Source organism: Misgurnus anguillicaudatus, chromosome 6 (assembly GCF_027580225.2).
Source record: "Misgurnus anguillicaudatus chromosome 6, ASM2758022v2, whole genome shotgun sequence".
In the NCBI taxonomy this organism is placed as follows: Eukaryota; Metazoa; Chordata; class Actinopteri; order Cypriniformes; family Cobitidae; genus Misgurnus; species Misgurnus anguillicaudatus.
In genome coordinates this window covers 2,390,333-2,404,232 of record NC_073342.2, presented here as the reverse complement: position 1 = coordinate 2,404,232, position 13,900 = coordinate 2,390,333, and the positions used below count along the sequence as shown (strand labels likewise).

The 13,900-nt window shown below is 37.4% G+C and overlaps 1 protein-coding gene across 1 annotated transcript in view; it reads right to left on the bottom strand.

The window, feature by feature from the left end:
* Window positions 1-13,541, bottom strand: part of itga6b (integrin, alpha 6b) — a 47,720-nt gene extending 34,179 nt beyond the window's left edge. The window contains 1 exon segment of the mRNA XM_073868346.1: window positions 13,272-13,541. Within this exon segment, the coding sequence (XP_073724447.1) occupies window positions 13,272-13,444 (173 nt within the window). The 5' untranslated portion in view covers window positions 13,445-13,541.
* Between the last annotated feature and the right edge of the window lie 359 nt (window positions 13,542-13,900).

Sequence of the window (13,900 nt, the reverse complement as noted above, 5' to 3'; positions counted from 1 at the left end):
CAGCGATATAAATATTTCTGTAGACATTTCCTGGAATAGCGTTTGTAATGCTACTTCTTTTGTGGCACAAATGAAGTTTCTGCACGAGAGCGCCCCTTGGCTTTGGGATGTGCCGGGATTTCACCGTAATTCATTAAAATTCATTCATTGAGAAAACGCGCATTTGCACGATTAATCGTCACTGCCTTAGTTAAGAGAGCGCTTAACTTCCTATTTTTCTCAAAACAATTGCATCCTAATGATGAAAGTGTGCTTGGGCATGGATTGATCAAAGTACATTTTACATCTTGTAAACAGGGTCACAATAGGGGCTCTTTGCTGCACATCAATTAGATTACAGGGTCTGCTTGAATGTCTCCAATTTTTTTATAATAATATTATTAATGAAACATTTTTTTATATTCAAAATGTTTGCTCATAGAGCACGGAGCGAGCTATTATAGCTTAAAGGAACACGGCCAGTTTTTGGGACTTTAGCTTATATCACTCCGCTTTGTGCTAAGCAAGGCTAGCGGTGGGTGCGTAAGACTGAGTTACGGCATGCACAAAGATGAAAAGGGTATGTATGGGCTTATCTAACTCTGGGGGATATGGTTAATAAGTCCTTATAAGCTGACTCAAGATATAAAAACACATAGTTAAATGAACTAAATCATAGTTCATATTTCAAAATTTTGAACTAGTTCACAGTTCCAAAAATGAACTAATTTCTTTTTTCCCATTTTTTTTTTTATTATTGCCATTATAGCCCATATAGAACCACAGACAGCAATTATTTTATCAGTTTTAACACTGAAGCTAAATGCGTCACCTCCGTGCTGGTTTTTGTTTTGATGACGCATGCAGCGACAAGACACTGCTGGCTGGTGTTGCCAGATTGGGTGTTTTGTCCATTACACATTAAGGCCTGTTCATGGTGCGTTTTAGTGTGGTTTTCGCCTGGAAGACTCTATAGAAATCTGGCACCCTATTGAACGACATGAAACTGGGAGAGTGTGTGTTCACAAACACCAGAATAAACGAGTTCACAGTAACGTTCATCAGGCAGTAATACAGTAAGTTCAGTTCATGTTTGCCCAAAATATGAACGAGTTCATGAACTTTCGTTCAATTAACTCGTTCAGGCACAACACTGGAAACATAAACCATTATAACACCGCTCACATTAATAATCTCTAGACCTGCACTGTCTATCATTAATATACTATAGTATACAATTTATTTTATTCAATAGATTCAATAATAGACAGTATTTCTAAACCTCTCACAATGTTAAGAAATTCTTTCAAATGTGTTATCTTCACAAGCCTTGCTTCATATCAGTGCAAAAACCGTAAAGTGTTTTTATAGTGCTTTGACAAACAGTGTCCAAAGGCCAAGAGAGTTTGAGGTGATTGGATTTATAAACTATAATGTGAAATTAATAAATGTCCAATAAATCAAATTATACCATTGGGGCTGTTGAATGCTTTATTCTGATTGGTTAGGAAATGTTCCATGGGTGTTGATTCAGACTGAAATGCAACACAAGCAAGAGCTGAGAAGATGATATGACAAAGCTAATTACTGAAATAATAGTCAAAGTCTTAATGTTGCCTATTAATGTTGTTTTGAATTCTTGTGCTTTCATGGCCATGTTTTGAAGTTTTTTGCTAGCACGTCTCTTAGTTTAAGTTCACTTCTATTTTGTGCAGACATACGAATGTTGTACTAATATCCTCAGATGTGTATGTTTATCTAATCTGACTAATCATCAAACATAGAAAGCTCTTCTTATTATTATAAAGTAATTCATTAATAATCCAGCAGTGTTGCTTGTCAAATGAGACGAGCTGTAAGACGCATCCTGTACCAGCTTATTCTTACTGACCCAGAGGTTCAGCCTGAGCTACATGTCTACTCCTACAGAGGAAGCTTAGAGAATCACAGGAAAGAAAAGTTTGCCAAATTCCATTCTGACTGGACCCACTGCCCACTGGGATATGACATTAAAATTAAACTGAGATCAACAAACCCTAGATTAGCTATACACTCTGCTTAATTTTATCCTTGTTGGAACAACCCAACCTATTACCTGCTGGCTTGCTGCAGCTTTGAATCCATGTTTGCAATGTTGAACTGCCATAGCACCCTCCCTTTTCTTCTTTTTTATTTATTTATTTATTTATTTATTTTTTGTCTACAAAGTGTGCCAAAAACAGCTTTTGGTGTTATTTGGTAATATTTATAGAAGATCTGATTGGGTATATTACTTTGATAAGATAAGATTTGTAATTCTAAGAATAGGATTATTTTGTTATTTGCTTGCTAAGTTGTTAGCACTTTTAGAAGGTAGAGAGCAAATAATTATAGACAGAAATACAAAAACAAACTAGCAAATTACTAATTCAGTGGATCAACAGTGGAGTAGGGATGTCCTGATACCACTTTTTTCATTTCCAATTCGATACGAAAAGGCGATACCTGCCAATACTACTGTAATTTTCTTGAACAAATTAAAATTGCCACACACACAAAATGTTAAATGTGTTTAGTGATTTCTGCCACATCTAGTATCATTTTATTTGTAAAACCAAAAATTTACAATTTACAAGAACATTAGTAATTATTAATCATGGCAGTGTTTAGGAGAACATATAATAGGTATGTTTGATCAAATAAGTATGCTAAATATATGAAGAGTTTGGTTCCAAAACGCAATAAATCCATTTTGACAAATTTCGGTAAAACATAGAAAGTGACAAGATGAAAACCACAATTTTCTGTTACAAACTTTCAAATAGCATCTTTAGTTTATAAAAACATAAAAAATTCAAATCAATAACTTGATTTTCAAAGATTTATTATAAAAACAAATTATTTTTTCCACAAAATGCAATAAATCCAGACAATGCTATAAATCTATTCAATCAATGTATAAATGTGCATTCATCTTTGTCATGTTTTATTCATTAAGTTGACTAGTGGTATACACTGATTAAAAAAATAAACATTAATGGCATTAATCAAAACACTTACTTTGTCCCTGTTCTGCTCGATTTTCGTTGATCGAGTAAAATAATGGAAAGTTTTTCATAAGATCCACTGGGGGTCAATGTGTTAGCATGAGAGAAGCTTGATGCTGTCGGGAGAACAAGCACCCGTCTCCCGAGTGCCTCTCGTGTAAATTATGAGATGTTAATGGCTTACATTTATTTCCCGTCACAGAAAACCATCACAGGTTTATCAATGCAATTAAAGTATTATTTTGTTTTTGTTGATCACGAAGTACAAAGTAGATGAGGAAAACTAGGATTCCGTGTACTCAACGCGCCGCCATTGTTTGTTTATATTGCGTGGAATGGTGCGCTGTAATTTGTGGAGCGGATTTATTGCATTCAGTAGAAAAGGAGGAGTGGCGTTTATTGCGTTTTGGGAAAAAAAGGGAAAAAAGATGACAGAATAACACGGCGGATATTGGATTTTGCATAAAATTAACAATTTACTTTTAAATACTGACCTGATATAATACTGATATTGGCAGTAACTCATTTTTTTCAAAAGTGGCGTTTATAGCGTTTTGGAACCAAACTCTTCATATTTTCCTTAATTGCTTAAAACTGTCATAGTAAAAAGGCTTTAGTGTGCACATGGTTATTTTGGGAATTATGCGGTTGACCGGACCTTTTATGCACATCCCTGTCAGGCATCAGGAGGACAGAACCAAAGCGCAGACAGCAAAAGACACATTTATTAGCAAACAAAAATAGGAAAACTAAACATAAACAAGATACTTAACACTAGACACATCAAACCCTAAACTTGAATATAAACTAGACAATAAACATGACAATAAACTTCACTTGACTTGAACTTGACAATAGAGCAGCAAACTTCTCACATGAAAGGTACAAAACGAACGAGCACAGGGCAGCAAACACAAGGGTATTAAAGCTGTAGTCTATGATGTTGAAAATCGATCGAGAAAGCCTGAGACGGTTAGTACGTTATAAAAAACTCATCCTGCCCCTCTGTGCTACCTGATCCCTCCTAACGGGAAATGACCTGAACAACGTCACTCAGTCAAGCTGTGATCACCGGTAGTAAACATCGGAACAGAGATTTACTGAGCAGTAAACACATAAAGCCTCGAAGGAATGAACACTTACAATTATGACTGATTGACGTTATTTACTTTCACAACAACGTTTGGCATACGTTTCCCCTCCTGAGCCTCGTTTACACTGGTCAAAAGTGCTACCTAGCGCACATTAATTGCACAATAATTATTAGTTAGTATTGCTAAGGTTTTGAGTTATTGTTATAGCAGCACACAGCACATCTTGTTTAAATTCCGATCAGCTCGAACAGAAACCCGCTAGGCCTATTGAAATTCAAGGTGGAATTTCAAGTGGAGCGGGGATTAGATGAGAGCAGTCGACCAATGTAAGCTGTCCGGCCAGACAGCTTACATTGGTCAACTTCTCTGCCGCTGTACACCCAATAGAGTGAATGGATTTTTTAAATTCTTTTTCTCTTCATATTGTTAGGATTTTACTGTAGAACCATATCCTGCATCTAAACGAGGTTATTAATAATGAACAATCTTTGAAATTGTAGACCATAGCTTTAAATAAGGGAGCAAATCAAGAGGGGAACAGGTGACATGAATCAAACAATGGGATGATTAATGAGGAAATGAGGGGTGGGGTCAGGAGACAAGACAAAAAGCACATGGCTTGAATAAACAAAGCCTAAGCTTTCACACAAAACATAGGCCTTTCATGATCCTGCCTCAAGACTTATAATAAAACAAGGACAAGAAGGCAGAATCATGACACATCCCAGGTGCAGATTTTATTAGCCTAAACCATCCTGTACACCAGTGGTTCTCAAACTTTTTCAGCGTGCGGCCCCCCTTGTGTACAGTGCATTTTTTTGCGGCCCCCCGAAAGAAAATTTATCACAAAGACAGTTCTAAAATGTAATATTTTAATTAAACAAAACATATTAAATTATACCTAGTAGTGCTGTTGGTTAGTTGGCTTATTATTTTTTAGGTTTAATTACACAGAATTCTTGATAAATGAATGTATTTTATAAAATGTCATAAAACTGGGGCCCCCCCTGGCACCATCTCGCGGCCCCCAGTTTGAGAACCACTGCAATAGAAAGTTCATAACTGTTAAAACACAAAGAGAATAGATGCATCATGTGCAAGAGAAAATGTAAAGAACCATGTATAAAAATGCTATAATACCTGTTGGAATTTCAAAGAACTGCTGATTGTTAAATATTGTGAAATAAAAATTGTTATATTAGTAAAAGGAACTTTCTGAAAATGTAACCTATACAAAGGTTGAAAAAATTGGCAAAACAATTGGAAAACACGAATGTTCGGTTCTTCGGCTAACTGTTTCAGTTTATTTCGCTTCGGCCAAGAATTTTGCTCTCCGTGCATCCCTAATAGACCTATTGCGTGTGTGTAAACAGAGCTCTGCAGTAGCCATGTAAAGTGTTAGGGGCTGATCACACCAAACGCGTTTATGGCAGTTGCAGGCGCCTTTTTTGAATGATTTTCTATGGGCAGAGAGCGATATGCGCACTGTTTATGCGCACCGACCGCCTTGAGTTTTTTGCTTTGCTTTTGGCCACAGAACATGCTTTTGAAGGAGCTGATATTTAAAATATATCATTATAGTGACTTAAATGACATTATAGTGAAACATAGAAACAATTAGTGAAACTAAATAAACATTGATTCTGCATATTTATATATTATCTTAACCCATTTACTCCTAAAACGCCTAAAACCTATGTTATTCTAGGATAAACACCCTTATCTCCTGAGGGTTTTCAGAAAAAATACGAAGAATTGTCAATGTCTACCAAAACGTAATATATTTAGCATCTCCAATGTCTTGACATCATGTTCACCATGTTTGGTGTCAATCGCATGAATCCCATAGGAGGAGTTCAGGGCATTCAAATGCCCAAAAATCTGCATAAAATCCAAAATGGCCGACTTCTTGTTGGGCGGAGCTAATGACTGTAAATTTGAAAGTTATTTGTTTTGTTGAGAGCAATGTACTTACCATATTTCAGGATTGTAGGTAAAACTAATTACACATTTTAGATGAAAGGGGGCGCTAGAGAGCTGATACAGAGCCACGCCTGTGTCTGAGCTTTAGCCCACGCTTAACGGCCGACAATGCTGATGTGTGTTGTCTGCCGTGTGTTATTTGTGTTATTTTAAGCATGCCAAGGGCCTTAAAAATGGTTCTATGGTGCAGATTGAACACGCTAAAGTTTTTTTTTTGCTTACCGGTAGATGTCACGTGACAGACGCAGTCGTTCCGTTACTCATCACTATGACAACACAACAAGCTTCGTCGTCAGGATTGAGGTGATGATGACAGTAGCGAAGTGGCAAGCGGGAGAGTCGGGACTTTTCCCCGTGGGTCGGTAGTGTTTTGAGGCCGCTGATAATAGCCGGCTTTCAGTCTGTTGTCATGCATGCACTCCCGCCACACATTGTATTTCTTGCGCAGAAACACTATTTATCATATTTTATATGCTGCAGCGCCCAAAATGTATCTGGCCGCAATGCTCTCTTTCTCTATCAAGCCCGTCTTCCCTAGAGTTCTAGTCGAGCGAGCCAATACAAAAAAAAGAAAGAGGCTACACAATAGCCAATCAGAAAATAGCACTGTTGTATCTGGGTAAGATTTCACGCAACAACCAATGAAAAAACATATCCTTGTTTGCTTTATTTATACTGCCAATAATTTAAGACTGTTGTTATTACACGAACTAATTTGTTAAACACATTGAAATTAAAAATAAAACGTAATGTGTGGTAACCTCCTGCTGTCATGCTGGAACAATTAAAATAAAAGCCTGTCTCTTATAGACGCCTGTCTCTTTTAGATGCCTGGTGTGACGACAGGTTTGGAAAAATAAAAGGCCGGGCTATTATTTGAAGTTTAACGGTAGACTACATATTTCATAAAGTCTTATTACAGAATATTAGCAATTATAAAGTTTTCTATTATATTATGTTAATCGTAAATTGTTGTAATATGCTTATGACTTGCGAATGTAATGCTCAGTTAACTAAAATAAACCAGGCTTGATGACCCTCAATTTCCACCGACTGCGGAGCGGCTGCAGATCGGCTGCGCTGCGTTACGGCTCCGCACTCCGCCGTCCGTCAATACCCACCGGTTCCGTATTTGTTGCAGAGCGGCTGCGTGCTGAATTTACGAGGACCCGTGAGTTCTCGCAAATTCACATGAAGATCGCACGATATCTAGTTCTGTCTACGCCCATTATGACGTTGAATTATGACGTTATTACAAACCAGCCCAGATCCCAACACGAGATCTCGTGAATTCAGGTATGATCACGCGATAAATTCATGGCTCCGCCCTGCGGAGCTGTCCGGCATCCGTCAAAAATAGAAGCTCTGCGTATTTGTGCCGGAGGGCTGCGGATGGCTGGAGCTGTGACGGATTCGGAACGCAGTCAGTGGAAATACACACATTGACTTGAATGGAAACCGATTGACTCCGCCGCCGTTCCGCAGCGGATCCGCAGCCTTTCCGCAGTCGGTGGAAATTGAGGGTGACGCAATCGCATTGTCTGTTGATCAGTGTCAGAGGTGTCTCAGCAGATTAAACCCTCACTCTGAGTTTATCTTTGCATGTTCTTGCTCAATAATAACAGTTGCTACATAATTTCTATTATAAAGAATTGGACAAATATTAAAGATTTAAATGGATTTAAACGTTGTTTGGTTAAAATTAAGCATCTAAAGTTTAGATTCTAAAGTGAAAGTAACAGAAGCGGGTACGTTAGTGCTCCCTGCAGGCATTTGTTATAGTACATATACATTCTGCTTTTTATTACAAAGGCTATGTTTTGATACTTTACTTGAACAAATTATTATTGCATCGTCATTATTATGTAATTTTAAAGGTTATTGCTAACTTGGGTCTATTTTTATTATTAAAAATATCAAAATACTTCATTATCAATTAGCAAAATAATTGTTAGGGACAGTCCTAGATTAGTTTAAACATTCAACATAATGTGATTTCAGTTTACCAATCATTTATTTTATCATTGAGGATTTCTTAAAAAAAATCAAAAATCTCGTCTCGTTCTCGTGAACCCAAATCTTGTGTCTCGTCTCGTCTCATAGATTAAGTGTCTCATCACACCTTTACCATCAGACTTAACAAAATCAGTCATTTGTGCATTTAAATGTAAATACATCAATGTGGGGCATTTCGAAAGTAAAAATAAGTCACTAGATTTATGAGGAATTTTATGTTCTTATAAACAGTGCTGCTCTCTATTAGTAAACTATTTGGTTGTAAATGAATGGTGATAATATGACACACAAAAATTGTAGAATAATTAGTGGGAGCATTTAATACAGATTTATTGTTGATTACTAAACTCCACAGCAACCTTTGCTCCCTAAAAAAGTGGATACTGTAACATGCATAGTGGGTTTGGCAAAGCATCTGTCACATTCAGAGCCCCGCGCTTCACACAAGCAGGCCAAACAGATCCACGCACATGCTTTTGTGTTTGTCTTGATGAGCAGCTCATGCTGTTGATGACAAAGTTCTGCGAGAGCAGAGTAGCCTAACGTTACTCCGTATTCTTTCGAAAGACTCTCGCGGACCATCGTTACAAGGTCCTCACAGCACTTAAAACAAACCTTGTGCCTGCAGATCAAGCCTGGCCGCAGTGCTGGTGGTCTGACTGACTGATTGTAATGCATTAATGATTAAAGAATTAATCACATGGGTTAATGCTGACAGCTCTAGTTTTAACATTAAATGAAGTTTTAAATGTAGGTTTGAGCTCCTTTCGAGGACAGCAAACCAAGATTATTTAACATTTAATATTAAGACTTATGCTGCGCTCCAGGCAGGTTTTTGAGCCAGTAAATCGGGACTTCAAAACCACGACTCAAAATTGAGATTACATCGATCTAGTACGAGTTCACGAGTGGGAAGTCACGGGTTTGACTGTAGTTCAAGTGCACTTATATGGGTAGAAGGTTGGTAAAACAGGTTACAAATTGCCTGGAACGTGGCATTAAAGGGATAGTTAAAATGAAAATCTGTCATCATTTACTCATCCACATGTTGTTTAAAACCTGTTTGAATTTCAAAAGAAGATATTTTAAGAAATAATAATAAACACACAGCAGATAGTGACCATTGACTTCCATAGTAGGAACAAAATATTTTGGAAGTATTTTGACAAATGACGGTAAGCACACAATTGACGGTACCCATTAAATTCCATCCTATTTTTTATTCCTACTATGGAAGTCAAGGGTCACTATCTTCTGTGTGTTTACCATCATTTCTCAAAATATCTTCTTTTGTGTTTTTGTGTAATTTTAATTTTAAAGTGAACTATCCCTTTAATAGGCTGGCGAACTTGTGAATTTACATAACATTCACTGATTCCTCCGTACCATTAGGTGAGAGCTCGCGTACCACACTTTGAGAACCACTGCCCTAGAGTACATACATGTATGTAAAGTTTTAACTCAAATTTCAATAAACTATTTTTTCACAGGCTTGCAGAAAATGGTTTATGATTTACTGGGTTGATCTTTTTCACATTTTTAGGTTGATAGAACCACTGGAGACCCAACTATTAAACTTGTCTTGAACAAGGAAAAGTCAGATTTTCATGATATGTCCCCTTTAACATTCGGGAAGGAGGTTAATGAGTTGAATCAGAGGCTCATTCAAGCTCTAACTGGTGCGCACGTTTTGCTATGCTTTCTGGGTTGAAAAACATGATTCCTGGAAACAGTGTGCAATGGGTTTGAGATACATTTTCTCTTGTTTGGTGGGCGGGTGTGTCAAAAATGTCAGCCCAATCAGCAGCAACATGTATAAAACCATGTGGTATTAAAGGGATAGTTCGGCCAAAAATGATATTAAGCCCATGATTTACTCACCCCCAAGCTGTCCGAGATGCATATGTCCAACGTTTTCACATTTTCATGTATTTTAGAATTAAAAGCATTACCGGAAGCAAGTTATTTTCGTTTATAAAGTTTTAAATGTGGATTTTTCTACAACAAAACTGCACGGATTACCCTCAGAAGGCCTTTGTTTATCATCATGGAGCCGTGTTGGTTTATTTTTTGGAAGATATATGCACATTTTTTTGACTTTAATGACGTGGACCCCATAACTTCACATTTGATTAACTGAAATATCTAAAACATTTTCTAAAATAACTGACAATGTGTTCGTCTGAAAAATGATGGACATATGCATCTCAGACAGCTTCGGGGTGAGCAAATCATGGGCTCCATATCAATTTTGGCCGAACTATCCCCTTAAAGAGACAGCTCACACAATGGGTCCAAGTTGAAATGTTCTCTTATTCTGGACGGCAAGGGCAGTGACTATAACATTAAGCATATTTTGCAGAATTAAAAGTATATTAAAAATATATTTATACTGATTTCATCAGGCTCTGGAAAGAACACAAAGAATGGCCTTCTTAGCTGCTGTATGTGCAACTTATCAGAACAGGGTATTCAAATCACAACCATCTGTTACTGTTTACAAAACGTTGTGTAAACTTTTTTTGGGCTGAATGTAGCACAGGTGTTTTATAGGGAGGACATTTAAAATTGGGAGAGGGCAGACTGCAGTTGGGAAACACTGCTTTATAGCAATCAGAATCACGAACAATATTTTATTACGGTGATTTGGAAACCATTTTTGTGATAGAATTAATTCATTTGAATTAATTTCTTTGTTAATCTAGAATCAAGGTGCCTTTTTCCTTTTTTTTTTTTTTTGCTTAAAATGACAATGTGTAGTTTTTAAGTATTTTATTAGTCAAAATGAATGTCTTTATTCATAAATATGTCCTCATTGGTGTCAAATGAAGCACTAGCCTACCGCAACCCGTTTCCACAATGGGTTTTTATTCAGAACACGTGAACCAGCTAAAACAGACAAGGAGATCAGTGAGTACATAATGGCTACAACTAGTTGCAAAACGCATTTGGAAAATCGAGGCGCTGGAGAGCACTATTCGTTTGAATGCAAAATACAATTTCACCACTAGACGGGGGAAAATCCTAAATACTGTCCCGTTAACGTTATTCATTAAAATATGAATGAAGCCAGTAAACACTTCAGTTCTTTGATCATTCAGTACCACAAAACTCACCCAAAAACAATAACTAAGGTATTAAAGTGAAGAATCCAATAACAAATAAGTTAATGACCACATTTACATGCACCCTCATAATGCAATTATAATGGGAATTAATATTTTGGCAATATTGCGATTATACATTCCCTTAACTAAACACAATACTACGACAAAAATAATGCAATTAAGCTCCTAATCATAGCAAGTATAATTTCATTAAATCAGGTGCGACTCACTGCTTTTAACCGCAGTACGCGATCATGTAAACACTTTAAACGCATCTACAACTGAAGTGTGTTATTGTCACGCACCTTAAGCACGAACTTGACATTAGGATGTTTTCCCTGAACTTGACTTGCCTACATTCAGAAACAACTCAAAAAACACCACAGCAGCGTATAAAACCATTACAGGCACTGTCAAAATATTTCTGTCTTCATCATGGCACCAATTGAACAAAATGTGTCCATAAGAACGTGTTTGTCATTTAAGTACATTAAAACAGTGGACAGTATATGTGAGTTCATCATTTGTGCTCTGCATTGAGCTATGAGCTAATAACAAACACAGGCGTGAAGAGGTTACTGTAGCTTCCAATCATGTAAACATCTTACTGACATTAACTTCTTACTCTCCTTACGCATTATGATGGTGCATTAAAACGCAGTCATTGTTTGTGTGTAGGTTAACACATTGCTGTTAAGATTCATTATCAAGATGTATTTCTGTAGTGAGCACACACAAGAATACACTTTTTAGGCAAGTTCCCCACACAAAGGAATTGCAGGAACCTGCCAAGGTGTTAGACAAACACAAACTGCTTATGTTAGCAAGTCGGAGCTCCTTCCTGCCAGCTATGACAGGCCAAAGAATGTAACATCAGTACAACATGCACACCCTGCCCTACCCTGCCCTACCCTTCCCTGCAGTTATGTGAATCACCTCTGCATATACACACACCTGTAGGACATATGTTCTTGATAAACCCATTTGTTGTGCTCCAGCACAGCCAGCCTAGCCCCAGACCACGGATATGAGTCAGAGGAACTTTCAGTAACAAAAAATGTGACTCTCATACACTGGGTGTGGATTGAAATGTGTGTTAAATATAGTCGATCCCTCGCCATCATAAATCCATAAAAATAAAATGCTGGTATAAAAAAAATGAATAATGTCAGATAAGAGAGGTTGGGAAAAGTGGCGTTTCCAATATATTTAGTTTGTCTACTTTTCCTTACACCTGTAAAAAGTGCAAATTTGAATTTAACTGTATATTTCTAATCATTCTGTCAGAAGTCTCCTAAATAGTTCAGAAAATACTTCCATACTCTCTGCAGGATTAACATGAGCTCAGTGGTGGCTTGTTTTAGGAATGATAAACAGGCTTCTGCACACATTATTTCACGTGTGTGTTAGAAACAAAAAATTAAGTGTTACCATAGCAAGGGTGTGTTTTATTGTAAAACAACAGAGCACATCAAACTAAACTCTGACAATTTTCAATGCATTAATATGGTTTTCTGAAACGCGCTACATTCTGTTTGCTTTAAACAACCCCAAGGACCCCGCCTACAAACTAACATTGCCAAAAGAACGGAGAAAAAAATAAAAGGGTGAAATATGCTGCATGAAACCTAAATATGCACACAACGTTTATTACCACAGACCAAGAGGCAAGTAACGAGCACAGCACACTGTGAATAAAGTTAACTTGTATTGACACAAACCTTTGCTTGAATGCGGTTGTCATTCTTATGGACTCTGACGCTGCGCATTGCATAACAGATAAAATGCATCTAATAAAATGCATTAAGCTCAAATGCTTGCATGTGGCCGTCTGTGCAATCACAAAATAGAACCAGTGGGTAGTTGAAGGTCACCTTAAAGCGCATACTGTATGTCTCTCTTCAGGTCTCATACTTAAAACTTAGTAGTAAGCAAGCAACAAACATGCAGTATGACACGCGGTGTACGTTGCAAAAGATCGACCACCCAAACGACATATCGTTGTTTGTTTTACTGTTAAAACGAAACAATTCTGCCCTCCTAAACAGAATGAAATGTTTGCTTACATTCGTTTATCAGCAGGTACGAGTTGTCGGTGCATGCCGAGGGAAAACCCGAACAAGCTGTTGGGTTCTCCCGTTTTCCTGATAACATTTTCCTCGTCCAGGTTGAATGCAGAGATCAAAGTCCATCCTATGAAGCTGAGAAGCGGCAAGCTTAAAGTCCTGTACGATCCCATTACGGTGCTGAGTTCGGGTTTTGTTTTTGAGATTAAAATACAGTTAAAGTTCTTCGGGTGGGTTTGTGGATGTTTATAAGGGAGGAACTTTACTCGCTGCGTCCCTCCCTCCTCCACCCGTCTCCACCCTCAGCCGTGCCTCTACCTGCTCAGCCTCTGGCTTTCATCTTTACTGTTCTGCGTTTTTCTGCTTTTTTGAACGTGACAAAGAATTTGACGCAATTACTGCATTACATGATTTTAGTCAATCTAGCAATAAAAATGATTTACTCAATTATGCCGTTATAGCGAAATGTGTCGTTTAAACAGTTTCTCATAATAACGAGATATTATGTCGTTAAAAAGATACGTTTTCCATAGAGAATCGTACTTCACGACGCGTAGTTTTATTTAAGGCAATAAAATCTGGATAGTACGAAGACATAATTATATAGGCTAGAGAAGAAAAATGTAAAG